Genomic DNA, 12,178 nt, shown 5'->3' with positions numbered 1-12,178 from the left:
TTAAGCAAAAAGTGTTGGCATTCTTACTTCTTAAGTGATTGATAGAAAATATGGAAAGAGATTGTGGTTTTTCTTCTTTCCCCCCCCCCCCCACAGCACAACTATCTTGCTCAGGTCACGTCTAACATCTGGGGAACCAAATTTAAGATCGTGGGCTTGGCTGCTTTCCTGCCAACCAACCTCGGTGCAGGTAAGCACTGCATGCATCCCAGTCGGAACTCAGGCTGAGAAATCAATTTCGACCTCCAGTGGCCTAAAGTAAACCACTAGCTCTTACGACACCAAAAGGTTAGCATGTGCTTTACCTCCAGGTTAGCCACCGTGATGTTGTAAAAATTAGAATTATTGCTCGAATCGGGTTTTTTTTTGCCAGTGGTGCTTTGATTTTTTTCTATAAGCCCTGACTGATAAAAATGACAGAAATAACCAAAAGCTCTGATAGGTTTCTGGTTAGTTTGATTTCTGGCCTTTTACCATGGGCAGATTTTGGTACCAGTGTCTTTAGGTTCTTGAGGCAAAAGAAACTTCTGAAGAAAGTCGAGAGGAGAGTACTGGAGGCTATTAGAACACAGGGGCCGACTGTTAGTTCAGTTCTTAGTGGTAAATCTTTGTAGATTTCATTTCTAAGTACCAGATAAATATCCTGTCTGTTGGAAGCTTGAGACATCGGGGAAAATGGAACCAACGGAGGACAGAGCTGGGCGAGAACCCAGAGTGTGCGTCCTCCTCGGTACCCGACTTGAGTGAGTAGCACTAACGTGTCACTTTTACTCTGGGACAGTGAGGGAGGGAAATGACAGAGGTCCTTTTCCAAGTGGCTTCCTCCTGATGGCACAGCCCTGTATGGGCTGAGCGGCTGTGTTGTCCCCCACCTTGTGGGGTGGCCTGATCATTTGACATGCACACACCTCTCCAGAAGGCCGCCTTGGCCAGCCTATGGCTGGTGGCCCCATCTTGAATGTGCTCTGTGTAACCTACTAAAAATGTTTTTTGTTTTTTTGTTTTTAAATTCTGAATCTGCCTATTAGAGCTGTCTCAAACACAGATCCTTTAAAATAAATAATTCTTGCAAAGCAGACGTTAAAAGATATGTTGCTGTGTATGTATCTTCAGAGGCTTATTAAGTAGTGCTGCAGGTGGATTTTTCATTTTGAAGTTATTCAGCTTAAAGAAGAGGAGGAATAAAGGTAAAATATAAAACTGACTTAGGAAATAAGAGTAGACTATCCCTGTACATAATGCAAAGAAATCTCTTAGGGTATTTTCCACAACCTGGACACCCTCTGAAGACCACAAAAGCCTGTTCTTCAGTAATTCAGCAGTGCACTGCTGGTGTACACAGGGTTCTTATACCACTGTGTGAGGGTTGTGACCATCCCCATGTCAGTAAGCTGAGAACTTAGCCATCTGCTGACTATAAACATTGAAAAAAGGAATGAAAGAATTTACTTACTGGATCTTTTCATTCTGTCTGCCCTTATTTCTTGGACATTGAGTAGATCCACGAGTGGGTCAACGAGACCTTAAGATGGGAGGGCCCATAGTGCCTTTGAGGCCCGTGCTGCCGCAGTGTGAGGAATCTGAGTGCCCGAGACCAAAGCCTTCTGTATGACTGTGGTGAAATCACTGTCCTAGTCATTGACCTTTTTAAAAAGAGGGTTTTAGCTAGTACCATATGTCAAGCGAAGAGAATTTTCCATTTGATTCTACTAGAGAGAAGAAATTAACTCTTGGATTTTAGAAGGTATATTACATATGGGCACCCCATTAAATACTCTGGTAAGCTTACCAGTGTGGATGGAAAGCAAGAAGTCTGTATGGCCTGGCCTGTGGTTATTAAAAGAAAAAAAAAAGTGAGTGCTGTTGGTTACTTTATATTGGATAATTGGATAATAATTTGTTTCTTTCTATTAGAATGATCTGGCCTGTGAAATTTTCTATTTTTAATTTTTTACATTTCTTAATTTTAAAAATATGGAATAAATTCAAAAGATTTAAAGGAGTATAGTTAAGCTGTCTCGTCCTCACCCCCCAAGCCACCTAGGTTTTTCTCCCCCACTCTGGAGGCAACTGATGTTATTTCTTAATCCCTCCTGAGATTTTTAATTTTATTTCTCTTTGTCAATCTGAATGACAAAGAATAGCACTTTAATGAATGCATTAATTCTTAAGCTATATGGCCATCCAGAGTTTTTAGGCCGAAATGCATATTCTCTTCCGTGGGCAAGGGAGATGAAAAAGACCTGTAAGGACTGCTGGGTTGGAAAAATCATCTTAGCCCACGCCAGTCCAAGCACGCACCTTACAGAGGTCCTTCAGAAAGGGAAGTCTACTGCGTCCTGGGGCTGCTGGCCAGCCAGCCACCAGGCTGTTGGAGGTGAGAGCTGTGGAGATAGGGTGTGGCTTATCGTAACACAAAACTTAAAATAGTAATAACTAAAGCAACTCTACATATGTCACAGGAAAGAGTGTAAAGGGAAAGCTGACGGGGCAGCTTCATCCTGATTCTAATCTACCGTGAAACTTAAATTCAGATGCGTTACTTTTTCCAGCTTATTTCGTCTCTAAATATTTGAGTTGCAATCTAGGCCTTCTCTTAAATGTCCCCATTAATCAAAGTAAACCTCAGCATTTAAAGAAGCACGTGGCAGTTCCCCGTGTCTATCCTGATCATGAAATTGAAACAGAAAGTCAGTCAGATAAGAATTCAGTCCTGAATAAAAGCGGCATTTCATTCCTACCTGAGTCACGTCACCCCTTCTGTCATAGTTGCCTTCAAACAGCTCCTTGATTGCCCGAGAGTCCCCTGAGCTCGGCGCTCTGGTTATCACAACTATTTTCACTAAATTATCCTTCTGATTGCAAATGAGATTTTAAAATATATATATATTTATCATTCCCAGCTCATTCCAAAAAAGAGTGTAAGTTTTTAACATTTAAAATGTGTGGTTCTGTAGACAAACCACTGGCAGAGTGGGCGGGCTAGACCGAGAATTTGTTGTCACTGGATCTGCACTGTGTCCGGGGTGGCGGGTCGAGCGCCAGGGGGAGATGCGCAGCTGCCCTCAGGCTCTCAGCCCGCCCGCACAGATCTGTCTTCTGAGGGCAGGGACACCGCAGCCCCATTTCTCTCCCCGTGAGGGACTCTGCTGGCACCCTGGCTGCCCTCTGCGTGTCTCTGTTGACCGTGCTTTCCTCCTCCTCCCCACCAGTAATCTATAAAACCAGCCTCCTGCATCTCCAGCCGCGGCAGATGACCATCTATCTCCCGGAGGTTCGGAAGATTTCCATGGACTTTGTTAATTTACCTGTCTTCAACCCAAATGTGTTCAGTGAAGATGAAGATGATTTACCAGGTGTGTTCACGCATGTCAGCTGGTTTGTCACGAGCCCACACCCTCTCTTAGTGGGTCGTGTTGGGGGACAGAGTGGTAGTAGTTGAGGATTACAGCACGTCAGCCTGTGCCTGCTGCCTCAGTAAGGTTGGAAGGCATGTGAGGTGTCACGGCAGAAAGGTCACATACTGTCACTAGTTTGGGGAGGAGGGGAGTTGCCAGAGTAAGGACGATGGAGGTGGAGGTGGCTGTGAGCGCTGCTGCCACCGCGTCTCACCCTCAGGGTGATCCTCCTAGTCACGTGCCTGCATAAAGAGAAGTTAACGGGACCAATCAGACATCAGAAACGAAACCCTGTCTCACGGACCCTAGGCCAGCCCTCGTCCTCTCTGTCCCTGCTTAGAGAATGACGTCAGGCAGATGACCCTAAGCCCACGAAGCCCAGTTTCTCAAACATGCCCCGTCTCCCGGGCGGAAAACCTGTGCATTTCAACGTCTCTCTCTTAAGTGCAGTGCAGGTCTCCATGCATAGAACAGAAGCCTGGTGTGAGTTAAAAGTAAAATCTGGTACAAGGTTTTAAAATCCCAGTTTACAGACTTTGAAATATCTATAGCATCTTAGGTTCATTTAAGTGCTTTCTAGTCAGGGGGTCCTATTTTGATTAACAGACTAGAATGAATTCTAATTAGTCTCCCAATTATTGTCTGTGACTATTCTCAAAAAAAGTCCACCTGCAACAGTTTTATAAACACAGAGATTCCTCTACTTACAACCAAGCAAGGTTCTGAAAGTTTCTGGTTTCTGAGCCAGAGGAACCCTGCATGGGCCACTGACTTTTCCTGTACCTGGTCATTCTCAAACAGAAGGGCTCTAGTCTTGCCATGGGATGGGCTAGACACTGATCCCAGCTCAGGCTCTGAACGTGAGGGAGTTGTCTGCCTTCTCTCAGCCCAGGTTTTTACCTGTAAAATGACTGTGCTTTCTGACAGTAGCCGCCTTTGGTCCTCTGACGGTTTACCTCTCCTCATGGGTGGAGCAGATGTTCTGGACTCACGCGGCCCTGATGGGCAAGGTCTTGCAACCGTGTTAGCCTGCGGTTTGGTGAGGCTGCACACCCTTGAGCGTGTAGCCTGTGCCCTGCTAGTTCACAGCCTTGGATCTGGGAGTATCTTTTACACTTTCTCCTTATCGCCTTCCATTCTCCCAGAACGTGACTGACAGAGCTCTCTCTAACGCTCAGCTGTTGTAATCATCTGTGGTTCCCTGTGGAGGAGGGAACGTTTGGTCTCAGAGTTTAAACTCGGTGCTTCGTGACGCGACAGAGACTCTCGTCTCGTTCAGTGGGGAAGACACCTGTCGTCAGTATTCTGTACCAAGGAGAGAACATCTGGAAGAGGAAGCTGAACAGGAATAGTAGAAAACTTGGGACAGGGCCCAGATTGGTGCAGCCAGGAGATAGTTACCTCTCACAAGAGGACCCCCCGGAAGGGGAGAGTCTGTTACAGGCGCTGAGGGTGGGCTTAGCTTTTCATGAACCAGCTGGTTTCGTTCTGAAGTTCTGGTGAACGGTCAGCCAGCCTCTGCAATTAGCCTGTTAAATTCTATTTCCTGCTCGGGTACTGGTTGCCACACAGCACTTAGAGGCCCACATGAGCCAGCTTGCCGTGCTCGGTGAGCACTTCAGACAGGGCAGTTCAGACAGTGGCTCTGAGCACATGCACGTGGTCTGCAGATCAATGCTCAAATATACACTTTATTAAATCCCCACTGTGAACAAATAGGATATATTTACAGGGGTTATTCAGTGGGGCTCACCTTATATACCATTTGAAATGCTAAAAAGCAGCTAAATTAGGAAATGACCCTTCCCCTCATGCAGATTTGCTAGAGGAGTCTTTTCATTGGTTTCTCTACTGCATTTCCCATGGTTCTATTGACAGAAACTTAATTGCTGTACAAATCTCAGACACACACCTGCTGCATGACACTTCCCACACTAACCAGTCCGTGACCCTGGATGAATCCACTCTAAAGAAGCCTAGGCACTGAGTCCTCAGTGGAGTTTCATACTGTACCAGGGCCCTCTTCTTGCACAAAAGAGGGGGCCGTTTTATGAATATCACAAGTTAAAAGCGTCTTTTAAACACTTAATCGTTTGCCATGGTGCCATTCAGGTACATGGTACCAAATTCAGAAGGTTCAGAGGTATTTATTGAAAAGCTCTGGCAGTGCCCTTAGCTTACGGACGACTGCAGGCTGCCCTGAAGAACCCACTGGGATTACCTGTGTGTCCTCCTAGAAACATTTAGGGAAGTGTTGTGTAACTTGTGTGAACTGTCCAGCTTTCCCTAAGCAAACACACCTTCCTCTGTAGCGACTGCATTCTGTATGCAGAAGGACTGGATGAGTAGAGGTGTGTTCCTTATTCTGACCCAGTTTCATGGCAGTGTTTTGTTTGTAAGCAGTTCATCTTTCTAATTTCCTTTCAGTGACAGGAGCATCTGGTGTGCCCGAGAACAACCCACCTTGCACCGTGAACATCCCCATCGCCCCCATCCACAGCTCGGCTCAAGCGATGTCCCCCACGCAGAGCATCGGGCTGGTGCAGTCCCTGCTGGCCAACCAGAATGTGCAGCTGGACGTCCTGACCAATCAGACCACAGCCGTGGGCGCAGCCGAGCACGCAAGCGACAGCGCCGCCCAGTACCCAGTGGCCAGCCGCTACTCCAGCCCTGGCCAGGTGATCTTCGGGGGCGTGGAGATGAGCCGCGTCATCCCCAACCCCCCTCAGCTGTCCCTGCCGCCGCCAGCACAGGGGGCCATCCAGCTGTCCGTGCTGGACCACGGGGACCGAGACCACGAGCACCTGCAGAAGCCAGCCAAGGCCCTGCGGCCGGTGCCACAGTTGGCTACCGAGGGGGACGCGGTGGTGTTCAGCGCCCCCCAGGAGGTCCAGGTGGCCAAGATGAACCCCCCACCCCCCTACCCGGGAACCATCCCCGCGGCCCCCACCACCGCGGCGCCGCCGCCGCCCCCGCCGCCCCCGCCGCCCCCGCTGGACACGTGCTTGAGGAAGGGCGACTTCTCGCCCTACCCCACGGCGGCGCACTACCAGCCGCCCCTGGGCTACGAGAGGATCACCACCTTCGATAGCAGCGGCAACGTGGAGGAGGTGTGCCGGCCCCGGACACGCATGCTCTGCTCCCAGAACACCTACGCGCTCCCGGGCCCGGGCAGCTCGGCCACGCTGAGGCTCACCGCCACCGAGAAGAAGGTCTCGCAGCCCTGCACCAGCGCCACCCTGAACCGCCTGACGGTCCCGCGCTACTCCATCCCCCCGGGGGACCCGCCCCCCTACCCGGACCTCGGCCCGCTGGGCGCCCCCGGCCGCGGCGCGGGGCAGAGACCCGACGGCGGCCTCATCCACGCCACGCTGCGCAGGAACAACCGCGAGGCGGCGCTCAAGGCGGCGCCGCTGGCCGAGCCCCCGCGGCCGCCGCCGCACCCGCCCAGGCCCAAGGGCGCGGCGCAGTTCCCGGCGCGGCCCCCGCCCGCCCTGTACACCTGCAGCCAGTGCAGCGGCGCGGGCACGGCGGGGAGGCCGGAGCCGGGCGCGGGGTCGCAGCCGGGCGCCGGCCTGGCGCACGCGGCCGGCACCTCCCCGCTGACTTCCCAGTCGTCCTACAGCCTCCTGAGCGCGGGCGACGGCGCCCGCGAGCGCGCTGACTACGTCAACTCGGCCTTCACAGAGGACGAGGCGCTGGCCCAGCACTGTCAGGCCGAGAAGCCGCTGAGGCACCCCCAGCTGAGCGAAGCCGCTGTGGCCGTGAAGCGGCCGCCCCCCTACCAGTGGGATCCCGTGCTGGGGGAGGATGTTTGGGTTCCTCAGGAAAGGACAGCACAGACCGCGGTGCCCAACCCCCTGAAGCTGTCCCCTCTGATGGTAGGTCAGAGCCAGCACCTGGATGTGTCCCGAGTGCCCTTCGTCTCCCCCAAGCCTCCCGCCAGCCCTACTGCCACTTTCCAGACAGGCTATGGCATGGGAGTGCCCTATCCGGGAGGCTATAACACCTCCGCTTTGACGGGGGTGCAGGCTCCCTGCTCCCCGAAAGACGCTCTGGCCCCAGCACAGTTTGCGCAACAGGAGTCCGCGGTGGTTCTTCAAACGGCCTACCCGCCCAGCCTCTCCTACTGCCCCCTGCCCCCCATGTATCCGGGAAGCAGCGCCTGCTCGAGTTTACAACTGCCACCCATCGCCTTGCACCCTTGGAATTCCTACAGCGCGTGCCCGCCCGTGCAGAACCCCCAGGGCGCTCTTCCCCCCAAGGCGCACTTGGTGGTGGAGAAGCCCCTCGTGTCCCCGCCGCCCACGGACCTTCAAACCCACCTGGGTACAGAGGTGATGGTAGAGACAGCAGACAACTTCCAGGAAGTCCTCTCCCTGACGGAGAGCCCAGTGCCCCAGCGGACGGAGAAATTCGGAAAGAAGAACCGGAAGCGGCTGGACAGCCGGGCCGAGGAGGGAAATGTTCAGGCCATCACTGAAGGCAAAGTGAAGAAGGAGGCTCGGACTTTGAGTGATTTTAATTCCCTGATCTCCAGCCCCCGCCTGGGGAGAGAGAAGAAGAAAGTGAAGAGTCAGAAAGACCAGCTAAAGTCGAAGAAGTTGAATAAGACAAATGAGTTCCAGGACAGTTCGGAGAGCGAGCCGGAGCTGTTCGTCAGCGGGGACGAGCTGATGAACCAGAGCCAGGGCAGCAAGAAGGGCTGGAAGAGCAAGAGGAGCCTGAGGGCGGCCAGCGAGCTGGAGGAGTTCAAGTGCAGGAAAGCCAGCGAGAAAGAGGACGGGCGGCTGGGCAGCCAGGGCTTCGTGTACGTCATGGCCAACAAGCAGCCTCTCTGGAACGAGGCCACCCAGGTGTACCAGCTGGACTTCGGGGGGCGGGTGACCCAGGAGTCGGCAAAGAACTTCCAGATCGAGCTGGAGGGGCGGCAGGTAAGAAGCCATGTGCTGGGGTGTGGCCAGAGTGCCACTTTCTGGTCCTGACAGGTCTCTGGACTTTGGCCATCGGGAGCATTTTTACGAAGGCCAGATGGGAAATGTGGGAAACGGCTGATGACTCTTAGCTGGGGCCGGTCGGGCTTGTAATTTTCAGTGTGCCTATTGCTATCTTTTCTTTATTTCTCCCCAAAGTAACGCATTTCCTGATTTTTTGAAGTCAGATGGTTCTGTGAGACCCATGAGGAAAATAGCAGGCACCTGCCCACTGCCCACAGCTGCTCTCCAGAGGCCAGCTCTAACAACTAAGTCTGTGTGCTGCTTCTGGTGTTTGCCACCGTACTTGCGAAGAACACATTCCTACTTCTATCTCTTGATTTTTTAGTTTGGGGCGGCATGTAATGACTTCTTCCTGAGCACCATAGGGGTTCATTTTCTTCACCCCAACGCCCCCCAACATGTGAACTTTCCCTTCCCCCTTTTCGCAGGTAAATCAGTAGTCATTGGTCCCCTCGTTGTGCCACTGAATATGGTTCATTTCTGAGCCATGTATTAGGGTTTCATTACAGTTCCTTTTTTATCGTGTAGGCTTTTTACTCGAGACGTAATAATTACCCAGTGTTCATTTGCTTGTGTTTCTGTGTTTCTGTTATTAAGTCCTTCCCCAGTTCTCTTTCTTGGTGCACTTGAGCGCTTTGCGTAGTTTGTCAGTTCTTCCTGCGCCAACCTGGAATTGTTGCTGTGGTCCCACTGCATAGCTGTCGTTCTGGGACTGCCCTTCTCCACCATCCCGGAAATTCCCTTCACCACTCATATTTAAATCTCATCGTCATTAATTCGCTCAAGAAATGATGATTGAGCGCTTGCTATATGCCTGGCAATCCTCTTGGCCAGGAGTTGGGAAATTACGGCCTACAGGCCCATCCAGCCTGCAGCCTCGTTATATAAACAAAGTTTTACTGGAACACAGCCTCGCCCATTATTTCAGTACTGTCTGCGCTGCTTTTGCCCTGCAGCAGAGGTTGAGTAGCTGCGGCAAAGTCCATATGACCTACAAAGTCTAAAATATTTTATCATCAGCCCTTTACAGAGAGTTTGGGAACCCCAGTTCTGAGTGCTGAAATTTAGAGCACTGAGGAAAACAGAGGGAGGGAGATCTCTGTCCTCCTGGAGTTTACAAAAATGGAAGAAAGACCATAAACAAATACATGTAACATCATATAATAACATGATACAGTGTGGTCACAGTAAGCAGTGGGGTGACAGGAAAGCAGGTGCAGGAGGTGGAGTGCAAGGGGGACCACGTGTGCTCTGCTTGGTCCCTCTCTGAGCAGCGTGACATCTGACAGATCACAGGTGGTGGTTCTCTTAAGCCTCTTTTAGCCTGTAGATTTTTTTCTCTACGTTTTCTTTCTCCTTCTGTTTCCTTGGTGGAGAAACCACTTCCTTTGACCCGCGGAGCTTTCCATGCTCTGAGTTTTGCTTGTGGCCTCCCCACTGCACGATTTAACATGTTCTTCCATCTGTTTATTTCCGACAAACTCATAGTTAGATTGAGAAGCTTTTCAGAGTCGCTTTTGTTGGCAGAAATATCTCACAGGCCGCGCTGTCTGCTTCTATCAGGAGCCACAAGGAGGTTTTCCTTTAACGTCTTTGCTTCCCCGCCCCACCCTCACCCCAGGTGATGCAGTTTGGAAGGATTGACGGCAACGCGTACATCCTGGACTTCCAGTACCCCTTCTCCGCTGTGCAGGCCTTTGCAGTTGCCCTGGCCAACGTGACCCAGCGCCTCAAATGAAGAGACTGGTGTGGGGAGGAGAAAGCAGTCTGATCGCAGACGCTGGAGGAGCCTGCACGGCCTGGTGCCCTGGGGACCAGAAGACAAGGGCAAAACTGGAAACGTCGTGTCAGGCCCAGGGGAGGGCACTGACCTTTCGTTGTTGTTTGTTTGGGTTTTTATTATCCTTTATTTTTTTTTTCTTCTCTTATTTTTTTAAACAAAAGTAAAATACGGGAGAGCGGTGTTTGCAAGCCAAGGGTGCAAGGCACCTATCTGGTGGTGGTTAGGAGGCGTGGTCACCGTGGGAATGTCCTACTGGGTTTGCTTATGTCGGTGACGGGACAAAGGGCCCTTCAGAGGGAAGGTTAGACTGCCTTCTCACCTGCTGTTCTTCTAGACAAGGAGTGTGCATTGTTTTCATTCTCCACAACATCTAGCTTTTATTATTCCTCCAACATCACTACTAGTGTAAATATAAAAAACTTGTTAAGAAAAACACAACCAAAAAATCCTGAAGGTACAGGTTCTCTTGGGGGGACAACATTTAATTCACGCATATTATGTTATTCCCCCAGAGGTGACTTGATTAATGAGGGGTATTTTGGCAAATGCACTGTGTTTGACTAAGAAAAGTAGGCGTTTTATGGGGGTGCTATTACCAGGTATAAATACGATTTGCTCGTGAGCTCGTAGGGGAAAGGATGACGGGCGAGGAAGGATCTCCTGCAGATGTTCACGCAGGTGGCTCACGTCGTGTGACTTGAAGCAGTACGAGGGCCACGCTCCTCTTCAGAGGAGGTTTACACTGAAGCCTCCGTTAGTTTCCTAATACGTCAGAATTCCGTTGGGTCAGCGATCATTCAGTCTGATTGACTTCGGGAGAAAGATCCCCGAGTAGTGTGGTGTGGGACAGCGATTTTCTGGGCTGCGGTGGTGGCTCCTTAAGAGACCCGCTGCTGAGAAGTGGGCTTCACTCCCTCTCCCCTCGCATTGTTGAACCTGGGAACCGTGCCGGAGGCGGTGTCTTCCCCATTAGGTAACACTGTTCTATACACTTGCTCTTTCTAAAAATGCTGACAACACTGATTTGAAAGCACTCCTTTCCTCTTTTGGGCTGTATTAAAATTCAGTTGGTTAGAGATGTTTTCCAACAGATTAGAAATGCAGCAAAAGAAATGTTAGGCATTTGCCAGGGTATGAAAAGATAAGAGTTATGATCAACTCTTGACAAGAGCCCCACAAGCTTTTCTAGAAAAAAAAAAGTTGTTTATTAACTTACAGACTGTTTACTGAGGAGATAAACCACTGGGAGGATGTGGTTAAAGTTACAGTACTTAATGTAGTTGGTTGACTATTCTTTGTTAATTTCAGCAACAACAACAACAAATCCAGAGGTTCTCTTTTCCCACCTCCCCCTCCACGGAGGGCAATACTCAGCCCTGATAATAAGACCCAGTTCATAGTTTTCAGTTACTGATATCTGTGATGCTCTTTAGGGCAGGAACACAAGAACTGTCTACCAGTTTAGGGTCCTAAATTTGGATTTTGTTTGAAAACAAACAGGTGGAAGATACTGCAGAAACGTTATTTTCCCAAAAAAATTTGTTTTCAATCTTCTGTTTTAGTTTAAAAATTAGAAAAGAAACAGGCCCAGTGCAAGATGACATCACTTACCATTTTCTTCAGACCCAGAAGAAACACAGGTGAGGTTTCAAAGATGGTGAAGGACATCTCCCAGCTAATACCAGAGCGTCCCACTTTATATTTTAAAATATTGAACCAGATTCTTTGGTGGGTAAATATTTCCAGAAAGAATTTAGCAATGTATTCAGAATTATATGATTCTTTTATATGAGTTTCTGTAGCTTAACACGATGTTTCAGTGCTTATTATCAGCTGTGCAATAATGGTTATAGCCTACTTCTAAATAATTTAAATGCAGTTCCCCTGTTTTAGTGTCCAAAAGTTAATTATTTATCTTGCTTTCATAGTGTTCGTAGGAATTATTTTGTTACTATGTTCTGGTGAGTTATGCCCACTTTATTATTTATTTAGAAAAATAG

At 49.9% G+C, this 12,178-nt stretch overlaps 1 protein-coding gene across 3 annotated transcripts in view; it reads left to right on the top strand.

The window, feature by feature from the left end:
- The window catches only part of TULP4 (TUB like protein 4), a 226,670-nt gene extending 214,896 nt beyond the window's left edge, over window positions 1-11,774 (top strand). For all 3 annotated transcript variants that reach the window (XM_032651094.1, XM_032651095.1, XM_032651096.1), the window contains 4 exons: window positions 97-190; window positions 3,213-3,356; window positions 5,826-8,332; window positions 10,017-11,774. In XM_032651094.1, the coding sequence (XP_032506985.1) occupies window positions 97-190; window positions 3,213-3,356; window positions 5,826-8,332; window positions 10,017-10,133 (2,862 nt within the window). In that variant the 3' untranslated portion in view covers window positions 10,134-11,774. The remainder of the gene's footprint in view (window positions 1-96; window positions 191-3,212; window positions 3,357-5,825; window positions 8,333-10,016) is intronic.
- Window positions 11,775-12,178: the final 404 nt, after the last annotated feature.

Source organism: Phocoena sinus, chromosome 12, assembly GCF_008692025.1.
Source record: "Phocoena sinus isolate mPhoSin1 chromosome 12, mPhoSin1.pri, whole genome shotgun sequence".
NCBI classification, from domain to species: Eukaryota; Metazoa; Chordata; class Mammalia; order Artiodactyla; family Phocoenidae; genus Phocoena; species Phocoena sinus.
This window is presented reverse-complemented; position numbering and strand designations above follow the sequence as displayed.